Source organism: Prionailurus bengalensis, chromosome B1, assembly GCF_016509475.1.
Source record: "Prionailurus bengalensis isolate Pbe53 chromosome B1, Fcat_Pben_1.1_paternal_pri, whole genome shotgun sequence".
Classification (NCBI taxonomy): Eukaryota; Metazoa; Chordata; class Mammalia; order Carnivora; family Felidae; genus Prionailurus; species Prionailurus bengalensis.
The window spans coordinates 160,950,360-160,963,180 of NC_057344.1; the positions used below are offsets into that span (position 1 = coordinate 160,950,360).

General features: G+C 39.3%; 2 protein-coding genes across 3 annotated transcripts in view; both read left to right on the forward strand.

The window, feature by feature from the left end:
• The window catches only part of PPAT (phosphoribosyl pyrophosphate amidotransferase), a 36,334-nt gene extending 31,478 nt beyond the window's left edge, over nt 1-4,856 (forward strand). Inside the window, exons 10-11 of the mRNA XM_043604401.1 lie at nt 1,017-1,137; nt 2,398-4,856. Of these exons, the coding sequence (XP_043460336.1) occupies nt 1,017-1,137; nt 2,398-2,594 (318 nt within the window). The 3' untranslated portion in view covers nt 2,595-4,856. The remainder of the gene's footprint in view (nt 1-1,016; nt 1,138-2,397) is intronic.
• Nucleotides 4,857-12,382: 7,526 nt separating this feature from the next.
• Nucleotides 12,383-12,821, forward strand: part of AASDH (aminoadipate-semialdehyde dehydrogenase) — a 50,093-nt gene continuing 49,654 nt past the window's right edge. The window contains exon 1 of one of the 2 annotated variants that reach the window (XM_043604439.1): nt 12,383-12,582. The gene's annotated coding sequence lies outside the window, so the exon portion shown is untranslated. The remainder of the gene's footprint in view (nt 12,583-12,821) is intronic. The other variant, XM_043604431.1, reaches the window with a different exon arrangement.

A 12,821-nucleotide genomic window follows, 5' to 3' on the forward strand; every position in this document is an offset into this window, starting at 1 on the left:
TACTAACTATAATCCTTAATAGACTAAAAACCTCAATATAAAAGATTAAAATTTTTATAAGGTTAATTTTAAAAACTCACAAAAGCCACACAATAAAATGTTTGTTTAATTTTTAGAGTACTTCTCTTTTTGAAGATGTAGAACAAATCCTACTGTAATAGATTTGCCACATTGGGTTATATTTTAAATCTCAAAGCTTATTCTAACTCTAAATATCTTAGTAATTCAAAATACAGAAGTGAGGTGTCATTTACAACTAATAGTTAAGTGGATTCAATAATAAAATCTCTTGTAGGAGAAAGTGGCATGGAAAGCAGTGGCAGTCTCTCTAGAAAGCTTTGAAAATAATTGTGATTATGATTTTCCAGCTTTTTTATGGCTGTTAGAATTATGATAATCTCTTCAGAATTCCTTGAAAATTTTGTAATTAAAAACAAAGAGGTGTAAAGTAAATTCACCATTTGTTACGGTAGTGAAAAAGAATACACAACAGCTTATGTATCTACCAGTAGGAAATGTATCTACCTAAGTATGATGAAATACATTGTAGCCACTAAAAACTGTAATTATGAAGACTACGTAATATGGGAAAATCGTTGCTTTATAAGAAAGGTAAAATAATTGTGGATGCCAATTATGGCCATGTAAATGTACCTTACAAAAGGCAGAAAAGTAATAATAGAGAAAAAAAGCTCCTAATAGTAGTTAAGGTTTTTGTTATATCCTGTAGACCATTTTTGCTTTCTGAAATGGTAAAATAAGAGGTAGGCAAAAGTGGCATTCAAGAGAAAATGAAGGTGGTCCTAGGAATATAAAGTCATTAAATGGGAAATAGAAGAAAGAAATGTTCTCATTGATAGATGGTAAAAGGAAACAATAGGCAACTCAGTAAAAAGAATCTTTTACAAGTGGCTGACATTTTGAAATCTTTGTCCAGATGCTTTGGAGTTTAGAGCAGGGCTGCTCCAGAAGGGTTATAAATGTTAGAATAATATGTGAAATGATTTCTTTCCAAGGTACACATTCGAGTAGCTTCACCGCCAATTAGATACCCATGCTTTATGGGAATAAACATACCAACAAAAGAAGAGCTTATTGCCAATAAACCTGAATTTGAACATCTTGCAAAATACCTGGGTAGGTATTAAAATTTCTCTAAACATTTTTTTTTAACAGAGAAAATCCAAAGCCTGTCAGTCTTTATACTTAAAATAAAAACAATGTCCAGCATTTGTTAAAAATAGATAATTTTATAACATGTTAAGCAGATACTGAATAGTATTCTGAATAGAGTGCCTGGTGTGTATACACACCATGGTAAGTGCTATATTGGAGACCTAGGCCAAGGTGAGATCAGGTGAAAAGGAAGAAAGGCTTTCTAGGTAGAGGGAACTGCAGGCATATCAGTTAAAGCCTCCCAAAGATCAGATCTGAAGAAAAACAAGAACAATTTTACCACAGATTATAATAGAATAATTTAGATGTGGGTACAAATCAAAAAGTGAAAAGCTAATGTAGGGTTATCTTTAATAATGAGGTCAGCAGACTTGGAGATTAGCTTATCCTGGATAAGACAGTTGCTTTTCTGTTTTTTTTTTTCTTTTTTTTTTTTTAATTAAAGTTTATTTATTTATTTTTGAGAGAGCGAGCAAGCAGGGGAGGGGGAGAGAGAGAGAATCCCAGGCAGACTCCCCATTGCCAGTGACCTGGGCTGAAATCAAGAGTCAGATCTTAACCAGCTGAGCTGCCCAGGCACCCCAAGACATTTGCTTTTCAAATTAGGTGAGATAAACTGTTTTAATATCAGAGCAGATGTTTAGCCAATGTGCCTTGGTACCTCTGCACTGGTTGTCTAGATGGCTGGTTTTGACATGCCTGTGCCTTACCAGTTAAATACTTTGAATATCATCCAATTGGTACCTTATTGTGAACACTCACTTTTTGCCCGGAACATATCTGTATTATTGTAATAATATCACAGATACCGTATAGTTAGGCCATGTTTCCCTTATAAATGAAAAGACTTAGGAAAAGTAAAGTGACCTTGAGCTTAAATTTGAACCCAGATTTTCCTGACTTCAAAGTCTGTTTTTCATAATCAAGAAAATTACTAGAGAGACTTTCTGAATCCATTCTAGATTTGAAGCCTCCAGTGCTATTTTAAATAGCAATTTAAATTCCAATTTCAAATTTTAAAAAATTATAAAGGCCCAGAATTTTATTGCTTATTCCCTCTCCCCTCCTCCACCCCTGCTTTTTTTTTTTTTTAAGAATATGAAAGAGAAATTTTTATGCTGGCTTAAGTTTTCCTGTTTGTGACTGTTGTCTTGTGAGGCAGATCTTTCTTTCCAAAGGAAGCATCATGACCTTTTCCTTTTCCCCTCTTTCCCTCTGTAGGAGCAAACAGTGTTGTATATCTGTCAGTGGGAGGACTAGTTTCATCTGTACAAGAAGGGATAAAGTTTAAAAAACAGAAAGTGGAAAAGCAGGATATTATGATTCAAGAAAATGGGAATGGTCTGGAATGCTTTGAAAAGAATGGTCATTGTACAGCATGTCTCACTGGAAAATACCCTGTGGAGTTGGAATGGTAGTTGATAGGGGCAGACCTGATGTTTCAAAATATAAAGTTGGTCAAGAAGTTATAGTGGTGGTTATACCTTATCCATTTAACTGTTACTCCCTTGGTCAATGTAAAATGCCATATGCTTATGATTACCTTTATATATTTTGAGATTTCTTTTCTGAAAAGAGTACCAAAGTGCTATGCTTTCCTTAATGATCCTAGACAAATATTTTGGTGTCATCTAGGAGTTTGGATGATCCTTTGTTTTGTTTAGTAGTTTAGTACTTTCAGGCTACCAGTTATGAGATCATACACATTTAAGTTCAGATCAGCAACAATAATGCAATGAATAGATAAATTTCTGTTTTAGTAGGGATGGCCAGGCACTATACCTTCCCACAGATTCTTAGAAGATTTTGTGGAATGTTTCTTGAGTTATTGCAATTCGGTTGTGGAATATTTTCATAATTGAACCTTGCTAATTGCATATAATGCAACAACACTGTTTTTTGTGGTGTTTGTTTGTTTGTTTACACACAAGCATTGGCTAGCCTTTTTCACCTGGTCAGAGAAAGTAGGTAGTAAGTGGCATTTCCCAGGTCTATGCTTTAAATGGTTTGCAAGAGGTTAGACTAAGATGGTGTGATGCAAACAAGACATGAGTTAAATATAACATTTCACTCAAACCTTGAATCCATTATATCCCCAAAGTGTCAAGCCTCTAGAGTCTCAGTGTGGTTTTGACCTTTCTTCCCTGTCTAACTTTAGACAAATCTTGAAACATCAACAACAATAAATACATGCCTCTTTGTGCCTCACTTTTCCCGCCTGTGCAGCGGGGTACTTAGTAAATTAATTAATAGGGATGTGAAAAAGTGTCATACTTTTTGTGGTGGTTAGAGCCATCCTTTCACCCCTCAGTTTTAAGATAGTGCATGATTATTAGCTTTTGAAACGTTGGCTGTTATTCTGAAATTGAGATTTCATTATGATGAAGGGAGACATACAGTTTAGCAGTGCTTTGCCACCTGTCTTTGAGATGTCCTAAGGATGATTGTAAAAACATGTCTGTGGAAGGTGTTTTTCTACATTTGACTATGAAGTATGATCTATATACTACTTAGTGCCCTTATAGAATAAACCCAGCAAGTAACCTAGTACATTTGAAATAAAAAATAAATTTTTAGGTTCTAACAACCCTTTTATTCTTATTAATTATATGTTCTTTTAATAAAGTGCTTGATCATTTGCAAACATATATACATATATATGTACAAATATAGATATATCATTGCAATTAAATGATCAAATACAAACCCTGTAGGGGCCAATTTTGTTTAAGATCAAGGTGACAACTGTTTTGGAATTAGCATGCCTGTCTGATTCTAAGCATCACCTTATCACTTTTTTTCCACTTTGTTTTATTGGGATCTAACAAATACAGTTTTTTTGAAGTGTTTTCCTGTAACATCTGAGATTTAAAATTTTAAGATGCCTTGCCCTCAACTCCTGTTTATGTAAGATTTTTTTCAAACATAAAAGTGTTGGTTTCTGTGTTAGTAAGTTACCTTAATTTGATGTATATAGTGTCCAAATCCATTTAGGAATTTAATATTTATTAATAACTGAAATCTTCTGTCTTCATTTGGTATATAGTCTCACATATTATATTATGGCAGGCCAAGATAAAATCTTGACAGCTATTTAAGCCCATGTGCAGCAGGCATCAGCGGGTTAGATAATGCTGTGGCAATGACACAAGCAAATTGACATTTGAATAAAGCCCTGGGACCACTTGAGTGTATAGCCTCTTGTCTTAAATGTATTCCTCATATCAGCATGGAGGAGGCAAGACCTGTGGTCAATTTTGAATTGGCCTTACTTACATTGATTTTTAAAAACAAGAGACTCAGGGAAAGTACTAAACCAAAATCTCTGATTTGACTTTCGTGTTTTCCATAGTTTTTGTCTCCCATTGTTTTTATTTTGTTTTATTGAGATGCTTTTATAAAGGAATCTGGGACTGTGAGAGTTTGTTTATTCTACAAATTTCTTAATGTTTCTCCATCATGGCCTTTTATTTCACAAGTTTCTGAAGTCTGAATTCAATTACAGTTTTTTACATTTAATCTCAAATGTTGTTTAACTGTTTTAAATAGAGTGCTGAAAATTACAAAGAAGATGAAAAAATGTGTTTTCACAGGATCTATATTGTTGTGAATTAAACTAAGCCTACTTTTTTGTGACTTCATTGTGATGTATTGGTGATAAATATATGTAATAAGTGTGTTTAAGTATGTGTGTGCTTTTTTTTTTTAATAATGACCTTTGGTTAGTGCATTATGATGAGTAGCGCAGTAATAGTCACATCCAGGCTCCATTCTTGGCACCAGCTAGTCAGATCTTATTTCTCTGATCCAGGCATTTCAATAAATAGACCAGTGCTTATGAACCAGGCAAAAGTCCTGGCTGAGTAGGAAGGAGAAATAAAGTTATTAGAAACGTAATGCTGAGTAAGCACTAGAATAGTGGTAAGTTTTGTGGAAATACCAGTGAGAATGGGGAGTGTCACAGAAGAGGTGGCTTAGATTTCCAAAATGTATGTGTGTGTTGGGGGAGTTGTGTTGTTGTTGTTGTTGTTTTTTCAGTCAAATTTAGGTAAATCAATAAATTGTATATTCAGACAATAGAACTTTATTCAGTCCTAAAAAGGAATGAGCTGTCAGGCCATGAAAAGATATGGAACTTAAATGCATATTACCAAGTGAAAGAAGGCAGTCTGTCAAAGCTGTATACCGTGTGATATACAATGGCAAAACTTTATGCCATTCTGGAAAAGGCAAAACTATGGCTCAGTTCATGATTGTGGGATCCAGACCCACATTGGACTCCATGCTAAGTGTGGGGCCTGCTTAGGGTTCTCTCTCTCCTCCCCCCTCCCCTTTTTCCCCCCGCACCCCTCCATCCTTCCCTCCCTCTCCCTCTATCCCCTGCTTACGCTAGCAAGCACATTGTCTAAGATGGAAAAAAAACAATGAAGCCATCAGTGATTGCCAGGAGTTAGTGGGGAGGAAGGGATAAATAGAAGGAGCACAGAGAATTTTTAGTACCATGAAACCACTCTGTGTGATATTGTAATGGTGAATATATCTCATTATATATTTGTTCAAACCCATAGAATGTACAACACCAGAATAAACCCTGATGTAAATTATAGACTTTGGGTGATAATGATGTGTCATTGTAGGCTTATCAGTTGAAACAAATATACTGCTCTGCTTGGGGATGTTCATAATGGGGGAGGCTCTGCAATATGCAGAGCATATTGGAGGGCAGGGGGTTTGTGGGAACTCTGTCCTTCTGCTCAATTTTGCTGTGAACCTAAATTAACTGCTCTAAAATATTGCCTATTTTAAAATAAACATACTAAGTCCCACCTCTAAAAGACAAAAAATAAAATAATATATGCATATATGTTATTGCCTCTGAAAATCTTGCCCGAGGGCATCACCTGAATCTCATGCCTTCTTCGAGTTTCAGATAGAGCCTGGTCAACTCCTAAGGGAAATTGCCTTCTTGTTTCTTAACCAAGTCAAAATAAATATCCAAGCCTCTCAGAAAAAACTGCATGCTGCTTAGACATTTTAGACTAAGCTATAGTATGCAATGTAAATTTGTGTGTGTGTGCACACGCGTGCATAAATTTTCTTCTTAAGTAGCTAGGAGTTCGATGGCAGGAGCTGATGCTTTTAACCTTTTTGGAAGTTCTCAGGATCTACCATAACACTGAACTCCTTGCACTGTGACAAAATGGAAAACCACTGCACAAAGGAGGCCCACACAGGAGGGCCCTGTACTCTTCCTCAATCTCTGAATTTGCTTCACTGAAAATTACTTGTTTGACTTCACTATTGACATACTGATGGATATCTTCGATATGATGATTTTGTGTTAGTTTGGCTAGGCTTTGGTGCCTAGGTGTTTGTTCAAACACTAGTCTGGATGTGGTGAAGGTATTTTTTAGATGTGATTAACATTTAAATCTGTAGACTTTGAGTAAACCAGATTACTCTCCATAATGTGAATGGCCCTCATCCAGTCAGTTGAAGGCCTTAAAGAACAAAGATGGAAATTTCTTGTAGAGTTTTTAAAATTGCCATAGACACCCTGCTAGAGTTGCCAGCCTGTTGGCCTGCTCTACAGATTTCTAATTTGTCATCTCTCCAATTGTGTGGGGCAGTTTATTAAAATATATCTATTGGGGCACCTGGGTGGTTCAGTTGGTTGAGCCTGTGACTCCAGCTCAGGTCATGATCTCACAGTTTGTGAGTTCAAGCCCCATGTCAGTTCCACACTGATAGTGCGGAGCCTGCTTGGGATTCTTTCTGCCCCTACCCCACTTGTGTGCTCTCTCTCAAAAATAAACAAACTTTAGGGGCGCCTGGGTGGCTCAGTTGGTTAAGCGTCCAACTTCGGCTCAGGTCACGATCTTGCGGTATGTGAGTTCGAGCCCCGCGTCGGGCTCTGTGCTGACTGCTTGGAGCCTGGAGCCTGTTTCAGATTCTGTGTCTCCCTCTCTCTCTGCCCCTCCCCTGTTCATGCTCTGTCTCTCTCTGTCTCAAAAATAAATAAACGTTAAAAAAAAATAAAATGTTTTAAAAAATTAAAAAAAATAAAAAAAAAACTAAAATACATGTATCTATCTCTGTGTCTCTTTTTCAAATGTGTATTTTTTATATATATTTTATATGGTGTGTGTGTGTGTATAAAATGTTGTTTCTGTTCCTTTACAGAACTGTAATAGACTCCTTTTGCAAACAGCATGACCTCCCTCATCCATCCATTCTTTCCTAGCCACCTGACAAAACAAGCCTGAATGAACCCAACCACTAATTTTCTCCGCCTTCAACTTGGCAGCTGAGCACCGTTAAGAGTAAATCACTGTTCTCCCAGTTGTGATGTTACAAAGCAGACAACAGGGAGCTTATCTTTAGGGTAGTAGGACAACGTGATTTATAATGTATATTTGGTCTTTGTCCTATTTCTAACACAGATATCCTGAAGCCCTTAGGATTTCCTAAGTGATAAGAGCAATTAAGTGTCTTTTTTGAAAATTCCAGTGTAGCGGTGCCTGGGTGGCTTAGTCGATTAGGCCTCCGACTTGGACTCAGGTCATGATCTCGAGGTCCATGAGTTTGAGCCCTGCTTCAGGCCCAGTGCTGACAGCTCAGAGCTAGGAGCCTGCTTAAGTTTCTCTTTCTCTCTCCTCTCTCTCTCTCTCTCTCTCCCCCCACCCTTACCCCACTCATGTTCTGTCTCAACAATAAATAAACATCTAAAATTTTTTTTTAAATTCCAGTGTAGTTAATAGTGCTGTATTAGTTTCAGGTATACAATATAGTGATTCAGCAGTTCTGTGTAGTACTCAGTGCTCATCAAGGTAAGTGTACTCTTAATCCTTTTCATCTATTTCACCCCCACCTACCCACCTCTCCTCAGGCAACCAGCTATTTTCTAAAGTTAAAAGTGTTTTTGGTTTGTCTCTAATAAAGGTGTCTTGGTATTCATAACAAACTCCTTTCAAACACACCTGATTTGATGTTAATGAGGTGACTTTCTGAACGTATCTCATAGGGGATAGTTGCCAGGGGAACTAAATACATGATTAGAGGGTTGACCATTCATTCCCATTGCCCTGACTCTCAGGGAGAGGAGGAGGCTACAGGTTAAATCAATAGGTAATGGCCAATGATTTAATCAATTATGCCTTCATAATTAAGCCTTTACAAAAACCCAGAAGGACGAGGTTTGGAGAGCTTCATTCTTGGCGACATGAGATGAGGTGAGTGGTATGCCTGGAGAACATGATAGCTCCTTGCTCCCTTCCACGTACCTTGTCCTCTGCATTTCTTCCAGCTGGATGTTCTGAGTTAATTGTGTGGCGGATGGAAACCCCACACATTGAAGGTCAAGGATAGTCAAAATCGCTTTTGAAATTATTATTTTTTAAAGAAATGACATTGACAACTGAGATAAGTGGGGGATTAGGTGAAGAGAAGTGAAATTAGAATGTAGCAACAAATGTGCAAAGGATCAGCAAGGTTCTAGGGTAGGCATTTGATATAGTGGACAGGAGAAGAGTAAAAAGGTAGTTGGGGAAACAGGTGTCTAAGACATGAAACTTGGGGCAGCTGGGTGGCTCAGTCAGTTAAGCATCTGACTCTTGATATCAGTGTTGTGACTTAAAGCTCCATGCTGGGCTCTGTGTTGGGCGTGAGACCTACTTAAAAACAAAAAACAACAATAACAAAAAAACCCTGAAACTCTGTTTGCAAGGTACTTAACTAGTATAAGAAGTCAAACTTAGAAATAATGTAGTTGGGGTGCATGAATGGCTTAGCTCAGTTAAGCATCAAAGTTTTGATCTCAGCTCGAGTCGATCTCAGGTTTGTGAGTTTAAACACTGCATTGGGTTCATGGGCATGGAGCCTACTTAATGCAGCTGTTGCTAGCTTCTGTGAGAAATATAAGACCCCATTTGGGAAGGGTCCAAAGGCTTTTACCCTAGGGAAAAGCTAATATGCTAGCCTGTTACAGTTTTGTTTTGTGGCAGCAGACATGAGATTCCTGGGTCAAAGAGAAATTTATTATTCAAGGCAAAAGCAGTGGCCAGAGCTTCATTTATCAGTTCCCCCTGCCTCCCAAGTCCCACTGGGGTAATGGAGTCAGACAGAGATGGATGTCTGCGCACGCAGTAGGTTGTGTTACAGGAAAGAGTACTAAGTTTGGGAGATTCGCTTTTATAGGAAATGGAAGCAAGCCGGCTCTTTGGGAAAGCATTACCTCAGCTCTGAAGATCCGTCACCCCAAACAACCCTGAAAAATGACCTGGATAAAAAGCAATCAATACCTTGTATTTTTGGCATGCCCAGCAAGAATTTGCAAGGACATTCAGGCCCATGGCAGAGTGTTCCTCCCAACAGTATGCTGGGTTCATGGGATGGTGGGGGAGGATAGGTAAATTCCAATACAAGGCTTGAAGAAAGGAATCAAGAAGGTGATGTTTAAGCTGTGTGTTTTCTTAAGAGGGGTAAATGTGTATCAAACAGGCACAGGGAGAGGAAAGGGTATTTCAGCCTGAGACCTAGCCAAAACACAGGTGTGGAAATTTGATAAGGGCTTGGTATATTCAGAAGATTTACTAGGGTCTCATCATAGCTGGAGCTTACAGGACCAGGTATGAGGAAGGGGGTGGGGGGAGCAGTGGCCCACTGACAGGGCTAGAAAGAGAACCATCTTGTTTACCCTGGTAAAGAGTCTGACTGTCCTCCTGCAGGCAATGAGGGACCACTGAAGGGGGTCTTAAGCAGGAGAATGTTATGGTTAATCTGGTTTATATTTTAGAATGGTCACTCTAGATTACCAGCTAAAAATGGTGTCTTGAACACCGCCTTCTGCATTTGCTTCCTCTTAAGCCCCTTTGAAAATGATATTAAAGGGATTTAAGAGTCCTAAACTCTTAAGGATTAGAGGAAAAGATAAAATTCTGGAATCAAAAGCAAATGGTTCAGCTGATTTGGAAAAGTTGAATTTATATATATTTTGAGAGCGAGAGTGCATGTGGGTTGGGGTGGAGAAAGCATCCCAAACAGGCTCCGAGCTGTCAGCATGGAGCCCTACATGGGGCTCTATCCCATAAACTGTGAGATCATGACCTGAGCCAAAATCAAGATCGGACATGTAACCAACGGAACCACCCAGGAGCCCCTGGAAAAAGCTAAATTCTAAATCAGAGAACAAAGTAATAAACAATCCTATTTATATCACAGAACCCCTTAAAAACCTGAGAAGTTGGCTTCTGGAAAAAGGGCTGACAAGGGTAACTAAAAGGATTGGAAGGTCATTTAGGAATGAGTTATATCCTTATGCCACTACTCATCACCCCTGCAGCTTAATTCTGAAGTCTTTTATTCATGAAAGAGTAAAACAATATTTTTGTGTTAGAGGATACCAGGCACCTGAAACAATTAAGTAAAAAATTTATACTCAATTCTGAGACACATCCCTCCACCCCCACATACACCACAGCCCTTCTCTCAACTTGATTTTCAACGAACTTGTCCCACAGACTCTGTTTCCAATTGCTTTTAAATGTCCCACTTTTAAATATGTGCAGATAAGTCACAATTACCAGACACCCCAGGAAGCCTCTAACATGAAAGATAGTGTCTGAGGTCAACTAAAGAAGAAAAAAGCATATCCTACAGGGGGAAAAACAAAAAAAAGCTATCATTAATATCAGAGTTGAAAGATGATAATGAATAAAACCGACATCACTCTAGCAGCAATTCAGAGTTGGAGCCAAGCAAGACTGGAAAAGCTTTAGGGAAAAGCTGACCAAGAAGACCTGAACTAAGGTAGCAGTAGTGGAAATGAAGATAAGAACAATTTTTAAATGCAGATTGTAGGTCCTTCTGTAGAAAACTAATTCAGAACCTCTGGGGATAGAGGTCCAGGAATCTGTAATCTGTTTAACATCACCACAGCAGCTAGACTTTGAGATTAGGGACTGGAGACATAGGGTCTAATTGGGTATGTAGGGGGGGTGGGGCTGGTGTCTAGATTTCTTTACTGGCTGGGTGGATGATGGTGTCATTCTCAAATACAGAAATAAGTTTGGGAATACCCCCTTCCTCCTAAAAAAAAAAAAAAAAAAAAAGATGATAGTTTGAGTAGCCTGTGGTACGTCTGGGTGAAAGTATCAATGAGCAGGTGGAGCTAACCCTTGCTTGGATTACTGCTAGTTTCTTACCACTGACCCTTAAGGACACAGGGTGTCCCATGATTTTTCATGTATGGTTGTCCATGCTGGGCTGTTTTCTCAGTCCTTCAGCACACACACACCCCAAAACAACAACAACAAACTCAGCTATTGCAGAGAGTAGCTTAAAAATAGCATTCTTGCCTTTGATACTTGTAATAATTTATGTCTCCAACGATAACTTGGAAACCAATTATTATTTAGGCGTGTAGCTTTGGTCACTCTCTCCCACTCAGACCTGTTTTATTTATTGCTCCTATTAGTGAAAAAATTTTTTAGTCATCGTTTAAAACCTGTTTCTTCCAATTATGTCTGCCTCAGCCTAATTTTGACAGGGATCTCCTTTGCAGGCTTCGTTGTAGGAGTCACAATCTTCCCAAACGCTACCGCAGATTTCCAGACAATATAGAATGGATTAAGCGTTTTCTTTTTTTCTTTTCTTTTTAATTTAACGTTTGTTTATTTTTGAGAGAGACAGAGTGTGAGCAGGGGAGGGGCAGCCAGAGAGGGAGACACAGAATCCAAAGCAGGCTCCAGGGTCTGTGTTGTCAGCACAGAGCCCCGCGAGGGGCTCAAACTCACAAGCCGTGAGATCATGACTTAAACCGAAGTCGGACGCCTAACCTACTGAGCCACCCAGGCGGATTAAGTTCACTTTCTATTGCACTTCACAACTATTTCATCTTCCTTTACATCAACCCTAGGCAATATCTTTCTCTCCACTTTGTGGAAAAGAAAACACCGTCTCTGAATTAAAGTACTTTGCCCCAGTTTCTTGGTATAGCTCCACACTGGTGGAGCTTGCCCAGCGTGACCAAAACAGGTGCCTGAGCTGACAGCATTAGGCAAAAAAGCTGCCAGCTCTACTCCCAGGTTGGCCCAGCCCTCTCGGGAGGGGGCGGGGCAGTGAGACACTACCTGCTCCGGGTAGCTCGGCTTACGTCATTGCAACAGCGACGCAGAAGATTTACGCGACAGCCTGCGCCTCTTAGATCCCAGCGGTCATTGCGGCCAGCAGGCTTTACGGCTTGGGTGTGGCTGCTCTTTCACGTATGTGTGGTGAGGGCTCCCATTCAGCTTGTTGGGGGGTCAGGTTGCGCTCAGACCTCTGCCCCAACCCTCAGGCCAGGCCTTCAAAGTGAGTCTCGCAGGAGGTGGTGTCCAGCGGGGACTTGTGTGGGAGAAGTGAAGTAAGGTGAGGCCTGGCGCTGCCTGTGCACAGATTGTTGAACTTCAGGGCCACTGCTTTGCTTCGGATGTGAGTCAGTGGCATCTGGCAGGTTGATGTGCAGACTAAAGTGACCTGTGCGATCTCTTCCTGAGTTGCCCAGCCTCGGACCCTCTGCCCCTTCTTTAGAAGAAAATAAGTGTGCCCCACCTCCTTACTAGGTTTGGAAGCTATAAAGTACATTGTTATTCAATGTAGTTGTGTAA